Below are 16501 nucleotides of genomic sequence, written 5' to 3' on the forward strand. Positions count from 1 at the left end.
GTATCATATTTCCTTTCTTTATGCTTGCCTGATATCGCGCTCTCACTCACTCTCAGTCTCTCTCACACAGACAAACAGACAGACACAGTCATATACACACACACAGACAGACAGACAGACACACACACATATACACGCAGACTCTATTCATGCCTCAGCTAAAAGGACAATCTACTGATCCAGGCCTGTCAGCTTCTACAATGATGTGGTTTCCTTCTCTCATTAAGAGATTGTACAAGTGTGGAGGGAGTGGTTGAAAAAAAAAGGATATTAAATTCCGTGCTTAGGGAAATAGAAAGTTCCAGCAGGCTAACAATGACAGGGGTAAGGTGGGGGGGGGGGGGGGAGTGAAAATGAGTTGACCTTTCATTTAGATAGTGTCTTTTACGGCTTCAGCGCATCTCAAAAACTTTACAGCCAAGTCAGTGTGATGTAAGAAACAGGGGGCAGCCAATTAATGCACTACAAGCTCCCACCAATAAAGCTTTTTGTGCTGTTTGATGGACTCTGGGGGTCACTCACCTTGGGCAACTTCTCCCTCAACACTGACAATAGGTGCACGGGGCTGTGTTTTGAGCTACAGTCATTTCTAGAGCAAAAGATTTTTGACAAGGTTGACAGGTGAAGCAATCAACCAGTGAAACGTGGAGGGGACGCAAACAGGGTTGAGTATTTCAGCTACAAGGACAGTGAAGCAATGTATATCGTCAATGTCCTGCAATGCTCCAAAGTGTCTTATCGCTCAACAGTAACTTTTGAAATGCTCTGTTGGCAAACATGGCAAACACTGACATAAAGGACAATTTCACCTGTCGGAGTTTTGAGTGAAATGCTGGGAGTTATCGTATGTTTTTCTTCATACAGGCAAATGAGATGGAGAATATTCTCTGGAAGGATGGAACCCCTGTTTATCCTTAAACGCAAAAATGCAGCCTCAATCAGGAAAGCAACTTAGACTGCTGAATTGGAGCTTCTCAACAGAGCTGAGAATGCTATTGAGGAGAAAGTGAGGTCTGCAGATGCTGGAGATCAGAGCTGAAAATGTGTTACTGGAAAAGCGCAGCAGGTCAGGCAGCATCCAAGGAGCAGGAGAATCGACGTTTCGGGCATAAGCCCTTCTTCAGGAATCCTGAAGAAGGGCTTATGCCCGAAACGTCAATTCTCCTGTTCCCTGGATGCTGCCTGACCTGCTGCGCTTTTCCAGCAACACATTTTCAGCTGAGAATGCTATTGCCATATGTAAGGTTAACAGAAAGTGAGGAAAAGAGAAGTAGAAAAAAGGAGAGGCCCTTAAGCCTATTAGAGTCATAGAGTCATAGAGATGTACAGCATGGAAACAGACCCTTTGGTTCAGCTCATCCATGCCAACCAGCTACCCTATGTAAACCTAGCCCCATTTGCCAGCACTTGGTGCATATACCCCTAAACCCTTTCTATTCATGTACACATCCAGATACCTTTTAAAATCTGCAGTTGTACCAGCCTCCACCACTTCCTCTGGCAGATAGGTCTAATTAACTCAGCTCCTTCCATACACACACCACCCTCTGCATGAAAAAGTTGCCCCTTAGCTCCCTTTTAAATTTTTCCCCTCTCACCCTAAACTTATGCTCTCTAGTTCTGGACTCCCCCACACTGGGGAAAAGACTTTGTCTATTTACCCTATCCATAAACCTCATGATTTTATAAACCTCTATAAGGTCATCCCTCAGCCTCCGATGCTCCAGGGAAAACAGCTCCAGCCTGTTCAGCCTCTCCCAAAAGCTCAAATCCTCCAACCCTGGCAACATCCTTGTCAATCTTTTCTGAACCCTTTCAAGTGCCACAACCTTTCCTTCCTACAGGAGGGAGACTGGAATTGCACTCAGTATTCCAGTAATGACTGAACCATCTGACAAAAGCATGTAGCATTGGTGGACATGTGAAGACCAGCCTATCAGTCAAACCTGCCTCATTCTTATGAAGAGTGGAGTATCATGACGAGTGATTTCTTAAAACCTCCTCTCGCCTTCCACAGACATGGGGGAGAGGAAGAGTAGCCATGCTAATAAAGGAGAAGAGTACTTTGAAAAATTCCTATCTGACTCTCATAGGAGATCAACTACAAAGACATATGTATTGAGCAGTGTCTGCCCTAGCTCCCTGTTGACGGCTGCAGAGAATCAGGATCCAGAACAGCAGACAGTTCTGTATCTCAGAGACCCAACAGAGTATGGTCCTCGTGCTGACCCGCTGGACTCTGCTGATTCAACTTCATGTTTAACATGTTGCAGCACAAGACTGCTGTCTCCACAATACACTTGGCCAGTTTATAGAGTGTTCAGTAACTTCATTACAACTTCTTTAACACGAGGATTCACAGTAATTGCATTAGTTAAGCATCAGTCATTTTGTAGGAATAATGGAGTGTTTTTAGCCCTTTAAGGTCCTAACTCCATTTAAATTTAGTCCCATATCATTTAATTCAATAAAAATCCATCTCGGATTTAAAATTTACCATTAATTTAGCATCAATTGCAATTTGCAGAAGGGAACCCCAAAGCTTCCACATTTTCTATGTGAAGGACAGAATTCATTAGCCTTTTGATTATTTACTGCCCCTGCCCAAGGTATTTGGAGACCCCTCCTTCATGCATCTTTAGGATTCCTTTTTCAAAAAACTTTGGCGTTGTCCTTAACTAAAACAGAAATTGCTGGAGAAACTCACAAGATCTGGCAGCATCTGTGGAGACAAAGCAAAGTTAACATTTTGGGTCCAGTGACCCTTGTTCATAACTGATTGTAGCTGGGAAAATGTTGATAAATACGTTAAGAATGGGTTGGGGGAGGGGGAAGGAGTAAACAATAGGTGAAGATGGAGCCCAGAGAGAGGGTGAACAATAGTTGAGCAGACAAAGGAATGGGTAAAGATCAGCCTGAGAGAATTAATAGCTGCGAATGGGGACCATTAGTGACTGACCATGGATAGCTGTGGTAGCAGCCCATGTCACAACAAGGACTAGTGTGTGGAGTTGGAAAAGCACAGCAGGTCACTCAGCATCCGAGGAGCAGGAGAATCGACGTTTCAGGCAAAGGCTCTTCATCAGAAATGAGGCTTCTGAGCCAAGGGGTAGGTGGAAATTGGTGAAATCCACATTGATGCTGTATGGTTGGAGGATCCCAAGGCTGAAGATGAAGTGTTCTTCCTCCAGGTGTCGGGTGGTGAGGGAGTGGCTATGGAGGAGGCCCAGGACCTGCACATCCTTGGTGTGGCTATGGAGGAGGCCCAGGACCTGCACATCCTTGGTGGAGTGGGAGGGGGAGTTGAAGTGTTCGGCCACGGGGTGGTGAGGTTGGTTGGTGCGAGTGTCCCGGAGATGTTCTCTGAAGCGCTCTGCAAGTAGGCGTCCTGTCTCCCTAGTGTAGAGGAGACCGCATCGGGAGCAACAGATACAGTAAATGACATGTGTGGAAGTGCAGGTAAGTGTGCACTTACCTGCATTAGTGTGTGGGGTTGGGGTAAGGGTTGTGGGGAAGGTGCTCAGGCCTTAAAATTATTGAACTCAATATGGACTCCTGAAGGCTGCAGGATTCCCAAGTGGAAAATGAGATGCTGTTCTTCCAGCTTGCACTGAGTTTTACTGGAGCACTGCAGTGATGTTGGCCACAGAACAAGATGGCATGTTGAACTTACAGACAATAGACAGAATGTAAGTGTTCTGCAAAGCCCAGTCTGTGCTTTGTCTCTCCAATGTAGAGGAGACCACATTGTGAGCTGTGAATACTGTACACTAGACTGAATGAAGTGCTTTACCTGGAAGGTGTTTTTGGAGCCTTGTATACTGATGGAGGAAGTAAATGGCCAGGTGTTGCATCTTCTGCGTGTGCAGGGGAAGGTGCCGTGAGGATGTGAGGTGGTGTTGGAAGTTGAGGAGGAATGGATCAGGGTGTTCTGGATGAGAGAGGAAGGCAGCACCGATGATGTAATTGATGTACCGGAGAAAGAGTTGTGATTGATGGCCCAAATAGGACTTGAACAAGGAATCTTCCACCTCCCCCACAAAGAGACAGGCATAACTGGGGGCCATGTGAGTACCCACGGCCACACCTTTGACCTAAAGAAAGTGAGGGGAGTTGAAAGGGAAGTTGTTGAGGGTGAGGATGAGCTCGGCCAAGCAGAGGAGGGTGGTGGGGGATGGGGACAGTTCAGGCCTTTGCTCCAGGAAGAAGCGGAGAGTCCTGAGGCCCTCCTGATGGGGACTGGAGGCTCTGGGCACCATCGGCACCATCAGCATTTTTTGCCCAACTTTAATTGCCTTTAAACTTGCGAGGTCATTTTGGAGGGCAATTTGTTTTTGAGATCTGGAGTCACGCATGGGTAAGGATGGCAGATTTTCTTCCCTAAAGGACATTAGTGAACCAGATATATTTTTACAAGTTAATGGTAGTTACATGATACTGCAGTTTACTGAGAGTGGTTTCACTTCCAGATTTAAATTTATTTTAACTGTAACTTCCAACAGCTGCCATATTGGGATTTGAACCTGTGTTCCTGGAATCTTGAAAAAAACCACCATCATGCCACCCTCTCCTGCCCTTCGCAATGGCTCTTGTGGTTGGTACATTCTGCATGGACTGTAGCGGTTTGAGAAAGTGGCTCACTTACCACCGTCGAGGGCAAGAAGGGAAGGGCACAAAATGCCAGTCTGGCCAGCAGTGCCCACATCTCAAGAATGGCTATAAAAAGAACCAATTTTTGGGGTATAATGTAGAGAACCCTATGAGTGATCCAGACACGTGAACAGTGCAGCAGTGGGTTAATTGATGGTCATCGAGCTGGTGGCATTGCGGAGGTATGAGGAGCAATTTGTCCTTGAGGCAGCCTTCGCCCTGGAGCTGCCTGAGCTTCCTGGAAGGGTGGGAGGAGGGATGGTATCTCTTGTTGAAAGTGTGGGACTGGCACCAACTGGTATTCTCTGTGAATGTATTCTCCTCTTGAAAATGTCCTGGTGCAAAAGCACAGATGGACCTTCTGCCTTGTATCCCGCAACTACAATCCACTTATTGCTCCTTCAACCCTCTTTCAGACACACCTTTCGCTTTGTTATCACATTCTCACACATCCTCAGAATGAATAACACCAAATACTTTTTTTATTCTGGGAACAGAAGGTTTTGCCACCTCCTGTGTAAAACCTACATTCACATTTCTGCAGAAATTTACTCTCCTCAATGGAATAGATTCCAGTCTGTTTGAAACATGGAAACATAGAAAGTATGAGCAAGAATTGGCCATTCAGACCTTTGAGCCTGCTCCACCATTTTGTACAACTCAATACCATGTTCCCACTTCCTTCCTATAGCCCTTGATCCCTTTAACCTTAGAAACCAAACCCAACTCCTTCTTGAAAACATTTTACGCTGTTGGGCCTTGTGATAGAGAACTCCACAGGCTCACCACTCTCTGGGTGAAGAAACATCTCCTCAAGAGGCTCACAGTCTAAGGATACCAGTCAGCCATTTAGAACTGAGATAAGAAGATGTTTAAAAACCGAAAGAACTGTGGTTGTTGTAAATCAGAAATAAAAACAGAAGTTGCTGGAAAAGTTCAGCAGGTTCTGGCAGCATCAGTGGAGGGAAATCAGAGTTAGCTCTTCCTCAGAACTCACTGGACCCGAAACATTAACTCTGATTTCTCTCCATAGATGCTGCCAGACTTGCTGAGCTTTTCCAGCAACTTCTGTTTTTATTTCTGATTTACAGCATCCACAGTTCTTTTGGGTTTTTTAAATATCTCCTCATCTCAGTTCTAAATGGCCTACCTGATATCCTTAGACTGTAACCCCCCGATTCCTGATTCTTGATTCCCCAGTCATCAGTAACATCCTTTCCGTGTTTATTCTGTCTCATGCAGTTAGAATTTTATCGATTTCTAGGATCCAACCCAAGTACCCAACTTTGATACTGAGACGTATATTAATCTTAATTCAACAGTGCAACAAAAGGAAACCACTCAGCTTGAACCTGCTTAACCATTCAATGAAGTTAAAACTCACACAACGCCAGGTTATAGTCCGATAGATTTATTTGAAAGTACAGGCTTTCGGAGCTCTGCTCTGCTCCTTCATCAGGTATCTATTGGGGTAGGATCATAGGACACAGAATTTATAGTAAAAGGTCAAAGTGTCATATAACTGATGTAATGTGGAGAAAAAAAGAGCTAGATTGCTGTTAAGTCTTCAATCACTTAGTATGGGGACGCAGGTTTCGATTGATTAATATGTAAATCCCAGAACTTCTTTCAAGTCACAGCCCTGAGATAACTTAAGGTTTTATCAGTATTTAGAAAATAGAAGTGACATCTCAGCTCAGACAGTGCATTAAAGGTGTGAGGATAGAGTCTGTCTGTAGCGCCAGTCTGGAGTCTGGAGTCAGACTAGTTTTACTTCCAAAGTAGGAATTTATCATATGGAAGGACTGCCTACAGGTTGTGTGCTTTTTGAACAAAATGGAATGTGTCTGCAAATACAAATCTGCAAATGCAAATTCAACCCACAGACTTGTGTGTGCGAGAGAGAGAAAAAGAAAGTGTGAGAGTGTGTGTGTGCACCTGCTTGATACAGTATGTGAGCGAGGTTGACCGAGTATATGCCAGTGAGATGGTGTGCGCATGAGTGTGTGTATGTGAGAGAGAGCATGAAACAATAATGATCTCTTCAGGAGACAGACACAGGATGCAGCTGTTAGGGTACCCTTCGTTGTCCAGTACTTCCTGGGAGTGGAGAAACTATGCCATGTTCTTCGCAGCCTGCAATACATTATCGATGAGGAAAAGCACCTTACCAAGATCTTCCCTATGCCTCCATTTCTCATCTTTAGACTACCACTAAACCTTAAACAGGCCATTGTTTGCAGCAAACTGCCCAGCCTTCAGGACAACATCAACCACAGTACCACACAATCCTGTCATGGCAACCACTGCAAGACGTGTCAGATACGTGTCAATATGGATACCACCATTACACCTGGGGACACCAATGACCATGTACACAGCAGGTACTCATGTGACTCAGCCGACATTGTCTATCTCATATGCTGCAGGCAAGATGCCCCGAGACATGGCATATTGGCGAGACCAAGCAGGTGCTATGACAATGGATGAATGGACACCGCGCAACAATTGCCAGGCAGGAATGTTCCATCCCAGACGAAAATTCAGCCTTGGACTTTAAGGTGACCATCCCCCAAGGTGGACTGTGGGACAAGCAACAACACAGAGTGGCCGAGCAGAGGCTGACAGCCAAGTTTTGTACCATGGGGATGGCCTCAACTGGGACCTTGGGCCTTGGATTCATGTCATACTATACACTCTTATACACACACATTCTCTCCCTCTTTCCCACAAGTACACACCTTCTGCCTTTCTCCCACACATGCACACACACATGTATGTCTATGGGCTGAAGTTGCATTTGTAGATACGTTCCATTTTGTTCAAAAAGCACACAATCTGTAAGCAGTCAGTCCATGTCACATTTTCTAAATTCTTACTTTGGAAATAAAACCAGTCTGACTCCAGGCTGGGAAACAGACAGACTCTAACCTCACACCTTTAATGCATTGTCGAGCTGAGATGTCACCTTTTTTCATATACAGTACTGATAAAACCTTAAGTTATCTCAGGACTGTGACTTGAAAGAAATTCTGGGATTTACATATTAATCAATTGAAACCTGTATCCCCATTCTGAGTGATTAAAGACTTAACAGGATTCTAGGTTTCTTCAATACATCGCCTTAGTGTATGATACTTTGATCTTTTACTATAAATTCTGTTGTCTTATGATCTTGCCCCACTAGCTACCTGACAAAGGAGCAGCGCTCCAAAAGCTAGTGCTTCCAAACAAACCTGTTGATCTATCACCTGGTGTTGTGTGATTTTTAATTTTGTCCACTCCAGTCTAACATTGGCATTTCCACATCATTACCACTCAATGAGATCATGGTTATTTGTATCTTAGCACCATCTAATTAGCTTAGTTTAATATCCTTTAGTCCCTTTGGGCAGTATATTACAACATTGAACCAGCTAGGAGAAAGTGAGCACTGTAGATGCTGGAGAACAGAATCAAAGAGTGCGGCGCTGGAAAAGCACAGCACGTCAGGCAGCATCCAAGGAGCAGGAAAATTGACATTTTGAACATTAGCCCTTCATCGGGAATGAGGCTTGTGGCCCAAGGAGGCTGAGAGATAAATGGGATCGGGGTGGGACTGGGAGGAAGGTAGCTGGGAATGTGATAGGTAGATGTAGGTGGGGATAAAGGTGATAGGTTGGAGAGGAGGGTGGAGCAGATAGGTGGGAAGGAAGATGGACAGGTCAAGAGGGCTGTACCGAGTTGGAGGGTTGGATCTGGGATAAGGTGGGGGGAGGGGAAAATGAGGAAGCTCAAATTAAATCCACATTGGTCCTATGTGGTTGGAGAGTCCCAAGGTGGAAGATGAGGCGTTCTTACTCCAGGCGTTGGGTGGTTGGGGTTTGGCGATGGAGGAGGCCTAGAACTTGTATGTGTTTGGCCACAGGGCGGTGGGGTTGTTTGGTGCGTGTGTCCCAGAGATGTTTTCTGCAACGGTCCGCACGTTGGTGTCTTATTTCCCCAATATAGAGGAGACCACATCGGCAGCAGCGAACACAGTAGATGATGTATACCTCTGTCAGATGTGGAAGGATCCTTTAGGGCCTTGGACGGAGGTAAGAGGGGAGGTTTGGGTGCAGGTTTTGCACTTCTCGCGGTGGCAGGGGAAGGTACCAGGAGTGGAGGGTGGGTTGGTAGGGGAGGGTGGGGGGGGCCTGGACCCAACAAGGGAGTCATTTCTCCTCCCCCAACCTTATCCCAGACCCAACCCTCCAACTCGGCACAGCCCTCTTGAACTGTCCTACCTGTCCATCTCCCTTCCCACCTATCCGTTCCACCTTCCTCTCCGACTTATCACCACCACCCCACACCTTCAGCTACCTATCACATTCCCAGCCAATTTACCCCCAGCCCCTTCCCTCTCGCATTTATCTCTCAGCCCTCTTGGGCCACAAGCCTCATTCCTGACGAAGGGCTCATGCTCAAAACGTCAACTCTCCTGCTTCTCGCAGGCTGACTGACCGGCTGTGCTTTTCCAGCACCACACTCTTCAACTCAAAATTGAACCAGCATCTACTGGTCAAGACTCTTCCTTCAGAGGAAATGATCTGACTACATGTTCAAATCTTTACATTATCTTAATTCTCTCAATGTGTTCACACAACCTTTGAAGCACAAGTGAATCCATAGGACCTGTCCTCATTATTAAAACTGTTTACATCGGGAATCATTCTGAATAAGTTTCATTTTTGAATTAAAAACCTATATTAAATGCACAATATCAGGGGGGTTTTCCAATCTGCAGAGACGATGAGTAAGGATTCCTCTCCCTGCTCTAACCATTCCTCATTTCTGCAGTGTGAAGTCTCCTTTGTGTCTATTAACCCAAAATGTGAGAGGATGAGGAAGGATCAAAATTGAATGAACAAGAATTTAAATAGCATCTTTCACAGCCTCAGGACATAGAATCATAGAATTCCCACAGTGTGGAAGGAGGCCATTTAGCCCATCAAGTCCACACCAACCCTCCAAACAGCATCTCCACCCAGACACACCCCTATCCCTGCATTTCTCATGGCCATTCCACCTAATCTGCACATCTTTGGATTGTGGAAGCAAATGAGAACACCCAGAGACCCACACAGACATGGGGAGAATATGCAAACTCCACACTGACAGTCGCCTGAGGGTGGAATTGAACCCAGGTCCTTGGTGCTGAGGGAAAAGTGCTAACCTCTGAGTCACCATGCTGCCCAAAACATCTGTCCCAAAGTGTGGCATCCAGATTGGATACAATACTCCAGCTGGGGTCTAACCAGTGTGCTATTTACCATTCCTGCCAGAATGTGATGCTGGGGTAGGTTGATTGAAATTGTTCACCATCACCAGTCCTCCCTTGTTTATGCTATGTCTAAGGCCTGTCTAATTATCAACAGGTCAGGATAGATCACTTGTGAGTCGAAACAGAAGAGGCATTTGTCTTGGTTAATAAGATGATTTATTCCATGACAGCAATAAATGGCAATTACATTTCTAGTCAGGCATAAACACCAAGGATTCTCAGGTACTGTACTGAATCTATCAGCTCCCTTCAACTACTCATCCAGAACTTAACCATCTCTGCCAAAAGACTGTGTGATATTATCAGATTAGTTGGATTTGGCTCAACATGAACTTTAACTCCTTCATAGTCATTGGTTTATACAATAAGTAATGATTTATAAAGTTACAACATACCATCAACAGAAGTGCAAAATCTATTAGCAAGATTGATGAGGTTGTGAAGGCAGTGATTATAAATGATTTGATTGCTTATTGTTTAGTCACCAATAATAAAACAATAATTTTAATTGTTCAAAGTTAAAAATCACACAGAACCAGGTCATAGACCAACAGCTTTATTTGAAGTACAAACTTTCGGAGTGCAAACTTTCGGAGTGCTCCTCCTTCGTTCTGGGATTTACATATTAATGAATCGAAACCTGCATCCCCATTCTAACTGATTAAGGACTTAACAGCAATCCAGGTTTATTCAATACATCGCATCAGTTTGTATGACACTTTGATATTTTACTGTAAGCTCTGTGTTCTAAGATCCTGCCCCATTAGCTACCGACAAAGGAGCAGCATTCCAAAAGTTTGTGCTTCCAAATAAACCTGTTGGACTGTAACTTGGTGTTGTGTGATTTTTAACTTTGTCCACCCCAGCCCAACACCAGCACCTCCATATTGTTTAGGGTGATTGAATGTCCAGTGGCTGGTTAATGATTAAAGGTCAACCATGACACATTGATGAACTAAATTAAGAGCAAGTTGATTAAGAATGTGTAAACAGCAGCACAGAGGATGAAGATAAAATGGCGCCAAGCTACTGTCACTTGGCTGATGCTGAAATTCCTGACATAACTCCCCTTATCCATTGGAGGAAGCCAACTTTGTTGCTGTATTCAATGACGTACTCTGGATAGATCTGGTGTTTCTCAAATATGACAAAGATCGATGGGTTGAAGCCATCGTCAGTGCAGCTGTCATACAGATTGGTGTACAAGCCATCTTTCGAAGGTGGCCGACAGTAATTTGCTCTTCCTTTGAAAAACTGGCCAACCAGGACTCTTGCCAGAAACATAGTCTTAGTGGCTGATGTGGTGGAGAAATAATTGTCGGCGTAGGATGCGTCTCTGGCCAGGTAACTCCCTATCGGTGGAACAGACCATTTTTAAGTACATAAGCAACCGCAAAATAAAAAACAGTGAACATAAACCGAAATGAGACATGCACATCTAGACAGTAATTCTTCTGGTGCAGATCTAGTCTCATAATTGGAATAGATTCAAGTTACCATGCAACACAACCTTCCCAAATCTGACCCCATTATTTCAATGACCCAGCTAAAAATTAATAGATCAGACCTCACAAAAAAAACTGACCAATGGGATTGCAATTCAGAAGGCAGATCTGCATAGCAAGATTTGGGGGTGCTTTTAGTCATTTGCAATGTGTGGAAGGCCACATGGATACTTTGCACTGTTCCTCACCACCAACCAGGATTCAAAGAATAATCTACCCTCAAGGGTGGAAATCCTCTCCCCAGCTCTTATTTTCTTTCACCTGCCCCCTCCCATAGCGTCTGTGCCTTCTTTAAGGGAATGAAGTGAGCAAGGGTTTAGTTCAATTGCCAGCAACCACCTAGTTACCATGGCGATCAACACAGCAGAGGCTACTTGTGTCCTGAAAAGATCTAAGTGTACAAGCACTAGGAAGTAAAACACACAAAAACTCGCTCACACATACACACACACACACACACCATAAAAATTCACACATGATAAAACATATTCGTAAGTGCTAGTGCACACGCATCGGTACGCATACACACGCAAGACAGTCATTGGGAGAACGCAGCAGACTTTGCTCATTTTCATTCTCCCTTGAAAGCTCAGTGCAGAAACAGAGAGACCTGGGCGTGTACATAAACAAACCTCTCCAGGTAGGCCAGGCAAGCTAATAAAGCTGGCCCCGCTGTCCACAAAGGAGGACATTGGGAAAAGCAAAGGCAAGGTCTGTGATTTGGCGGAGAGCAGGAGAGGTTCAACAGCAAAAGGTGCAAGGGCAAAGAGGGTGGTGAGAAGACATGTAGAGTAATAGAAAAGGAGCAACCCTAGGGTGGGGTGTGAAAGGCAGGCTAACAGGACAGCTCCTGTTTGGGCTTCCTCTGTCCGGCCTTGACGTCCTTCCTCAATTGTGATGCCCAGAATGGTCAAAATGTTCTAACTGAAGTCAGAACACAAAGGAAATAAGAAAAATACAACAAATCAGCAAAGAGACACAAAACAACATGAGGACAGGAGGTTGGCAATTGGAAATTTTCGAAGTCCATGTTGGGTTCGCAATAGCCCAATCAACAGACAATAACGTGATGCTCCTGCTGGGTTTCGGTGGAGAATTATAAAATCAGACTGGGAGAAAGGGCAGAGAATTAAAGTCGCAGGCAGCTGGGAGGTTAGGATCATGCTCACACACTGAATTTCGCTGAGCACCCAGTTTAGCCCCTTTAATATACAGGAGACCACATTGTGAATATTGAAGACGGAATACTACAATAAAAGAATGACGAGTAAATTGCTGCTTTTCTTGAAAGGACAATGAGAAGGGAGGAGTTGGAAGGGCAGCGTTGCCTCTCCGAAGCCTGGATGGAAAGGTGCCCCAGGGAATGAATGGAGTGTTGGGGGTAACGGAGGAGTGGTCCAGGGTCCCCAAAGGGAACAATCCTTTTGGAATGCTGGAAAGAGAAGGGACTGTACAGAGTGTTTGGGGTGGCAGTGGACTGAAAGTGGCTGGAATGGCAGAAGATCATCCAATGTATATGGCGTAGGGGAGTGGAAGATGAGGTCACGAGGAGCAATGTTATGACATAGGGAGGAGGGGAAGTGGCAAGTGTGAGACAGAGAACAGACACTGCCAAGGCCTCCAACTAACACAGTGCATGGGGGAGGGAGAATCCACAGCTGAGAAAAAAAAAATGACACATTGGAAGCAATAGTACAGAAGGTGGCATTCTCTGAGCAGACGTGGCAAGGACAAAGGAGCAGAGAGTCTGGAAGTGGGGGGTGAGAAAGATTAGCCTCAGGGAGCCAATGGGCTTACAGCAAATGGAGACAGCAAGGCTGAGAAAGGGAAGAGAGGAGTTGGAGATGGACATGTGAATGAGACAGAAGGTCGAGGGGAAATTGGATGCAAAGTCAATTTTTCTAGTTCCGGGTTAGTGTGGGAAGCAGTACCAACTCAATATACTGGATGGAACAGTGAGAAAGGGAGGGGATGGTAACGTGTCCCCTTTCACCACCACACTCCAACTTGTTGAACCTGTTCTTACATTCAGCAACAAAAACAGAAATTGCTGGAAAAGTTCAGCAGGTCTGGCAGCGTCTGTGGAGAAAAATCAGAGCTAATTTTTTGTGTCACGTGATCCTTCCTCAGAACAAGAGATAGTCAGCAAGAGGTTTAATTGGTGTGTTCAAAATGTGGTTTCATACAGGAGGTAAGGGGTTTCTGTTGGTGGAAAGGTCAACTACCAGGAGGCACAGATTTCAGGTTACAGGACCAGAGGGAGACAAATGGTTTTTTTTAAAAAAAACATAGCCAGTTCCTTTATCTGGAATGCACTACTTAAAAGGGCGATGGAAGTAGATTCAACATTCACTTCAGAAAGGGCATTGGAATAATACCAGAAAGAGAGGAAATTGCGGTGCCCAGGCAGGGAGAGCAAGGTTGAGGGATTGGTTAGCAGATGTTTCTGGCATAAGAGCTGAATACACACTATCAGTCTATCATGTTTTTAATTGTTACATCCCAGCTAAAAACAAATCAAATATATGTCAAATAGTGCTCTGTATGTTGATTCAAGGGAGGAAATTATTAAAAGTCAATATTACAGTTTCCCACAATACACTTGCTGCTGGTCATAATCACTAAATACATCCGGACGGTTCAAGAAAGCCAAAAATAAAATGCAACACATTCCTCAACTTCAATGTAGTTAACTACCCCCAGTGGCCAAGCTTTGTAACAACGCCTGGGTCATGAGTTATCAGGCACGTTTATGTCACCTGCAGATGTAAACAGAAACTCAAGGTGAAGCACTGATATTGCCCGTTACCTTTCCCGTAACCTTCACCATGTGTCCCACAGCTCCTCCAGTCAAAGTTCTCCTTGAGGATTGTTGAAGTGGGTGAGGAATCCCAGCCATAGAAAAGTTGCCTCTCATCCACTGCTTTACCACCATTTCTTCTCTTCATTTGTTGCTTCTGCCTGTCTCACAAATACAAATAACAACCACCTGTGACCTTCCTGGGAGAAGATAGTGCTACTGTTTAAGAGGGTGGTAAGGACAAGCCAGGGAACTACAGACCGGTGAGCTTGACAGTGGTGGTGGGCCAGTTGTTGGAGGGAATCCTGAGGGGCAGGATGTACATGTAGTTGGAAAGGGATTAGGGACTGGTTAGGGATAGTCAATATGGCTCTATGCGTGGGAAATCATGTCTCACAAACTTGATTGAGTTTTTTGAAGAAGTAACAAAGAGGATTGATGAGGACAGAGCGGTAGATGTGATCTAAATGGACTTCAGTAAAGCATTCGACAAGGTTCCCTATGGGAGACTGTTTAGCAAGGTTAGATCTCACTGAATACAGGGAGAACTAGCCATTTGGATACAGAACTGGCTCGAAGGTAGAAGACAGAGGGTGATGGTGGAGGGTTGTTCTTCAGACTGGAGGCCTGTGACCAGTGAAGTGCCTCAAGGATCCACTACTCTTCATCATTTATATAAATGATTTGGATGCGAGCATAAGAGGTATAATTAGTAAGTTTGCAGACGACAAAACTGGAGGTGTAGTGGACAGTGAAGAGGGTTACCTCAGATTACAACAGGATCTGGACCAGATGGACCAATGGGCTGAGGAGTGGCAGATGGAGTTTAATTTAGATAAATGTGAGGTATTGCATTTTGGGAAAGCAAATCTTTGCAGGACTTATATAGTTAATGGTAAGGTCCTAGGGAGTTTTGCTGAACAAAGAGACCTTGGAGTGCAGGTTCATAGCTCCTTGAAAATGGAGTCGCAGGTAGATAGGATAGTCAAGAAGGCATTTGGTATGCTTTCCTTTATTGGTCAGAGTATTGAGTACAGGAGTTGGGAGGTCATGTTGCGGCTGTACAGGCCACTGTTGGAATATTGCAATTCTGGTCTCCTTCCTATCAGAAAGATGTTGTGAAACTTGCAAAGGTTCAGAAAAGATTTACAAAGTTGTTGCCAGGGTTGGAGGATTTGAGGTTAAACAGGCTGGGGATGTTTTGCCTGGAGTGTCGGAGACTGAGGGGTGACCTTACAAAGATTTATAAAATCATGAGGGGCATGGATAGGATAAATAGACAAAGTCTTTTCCCTGGGGTGAGGGGAGTCCAGAACTAAAGGGCATAAGTTTAGAGTGAGAGGGGAAAGATATAAAAGAGACCTAAGGGGCAACATTTTCACGCAGAGGTGGTACGTGTATGGAATGAGCTGCCAGAGGATGTGGTGGAGGCTGGTACAATTGCAACATTTAAGAGGCATCTGGATGGGTATATGAATAGGAAGGGTTTGGAGGGATATGGGCCAAGGGCTGGCAGTTGGGACTAGATTGGGTTGGGACATCTGGTCGGCATGGACGGTTTGGACCGAAGGGTCTGTTTCCAAGCTGTACATCTCTATGACTCTATGTGCTTCTCACAGATCAAACGTCTTCTGTCTCAGGCTTAATGGGGAAAAGGCAAACATAATTTAAATTCGCCCATTTTGTCTATGATATTCTTAACAGTTACTAACATTCAAAACTATTTAATTGGTCAGAAAATACTTTGAGAGGACCGTGGTCATGGAAGGTGCTATGGAAATGCAAGTCTTTCTTTTACAAACCATTGAAAGACTTCCCAAAGAGCCAGATTTTGGACTCGCTCGATTTTCTGGATGACACTGTTTCTCATGGTCCGCTGAAAGAGGGTCTGCACCTGTTTATATTCCTCTGAAGACTCAAGCACTCGAACAAGCTGCAGACAGAATCAGAGATCAGAGTCTCAGAGCATGGGAGACAGAGCACCCTTAAATACAGCAAATGTTGAAAACATTTGTTTCACTTTAACCAACTACTTTAAAATGGAAATACATTTTCAGTATTCTGATAACACTACAAATAGGAGTCAGTTAATGAGGGAGACAGTTAGCAATATACATCAACTAGTTAATGAGTGAATCTGCTTAAGAAGCGAGATGACTAGAAGTGCACGTTGACTAGTCAATGAGTAAATCTGCTTAGTGAATGGGCTGTTTTCCCTGGAGTATCAGAGGCTGAGCGATAGCC

General features: G+C 44.7%; 1 protein-coding gene across 1 annotated transcript in view; it reads right to left on the reverse strand.

The window, feature by feature from the left end:
• Positions 1 to 10091: 10091 nt before the first annotated feature.
• LOC122551385 (protein mono-ADP-ribosyltransferase PARP12-like) overlaps positions 10092 to 16501 on the reverse strand; it is a 42184-nt gene continuing 35774 nt past the window's right edge. Inside the window, exons 10-12 of the mRNA XM_043693186.1 lie at positions 16060 to 16190; positions 14267 to 14418; positions 10092 to 11304 (exon numbers count right to left, since the gene is read on the reverse strand). Of these exons, the coding sequence (XP_043549121.1) occupies positions 10985 to 11304; positions 14267 to 14418; positions 16060 to 16190 (603 nt within the window). The 3' untranslated portion in view covers positions 10092 to 10984. The remainder of the gene's footprint in view (positions 11305 to 14266; positions 14419 to 16059; positions 16191 to 16501) is intronic.

Source organism: Chiloscyllium plagiosum, chromosome 7 (genome assembly GCF_004010195.1).
Source record: "Chiloscyllium plagiosum isolate BGI_BamShark_2017 chromosome 7, ASM401019v2, whole genome shotgun sequence".
NCBI lineage: Eukaryota > Metazoa > Chordata > Chondrichthyes > Orectolobiformes > Hemiscylliidae > Chiloscyllium > Chiloscyllium plagiosum.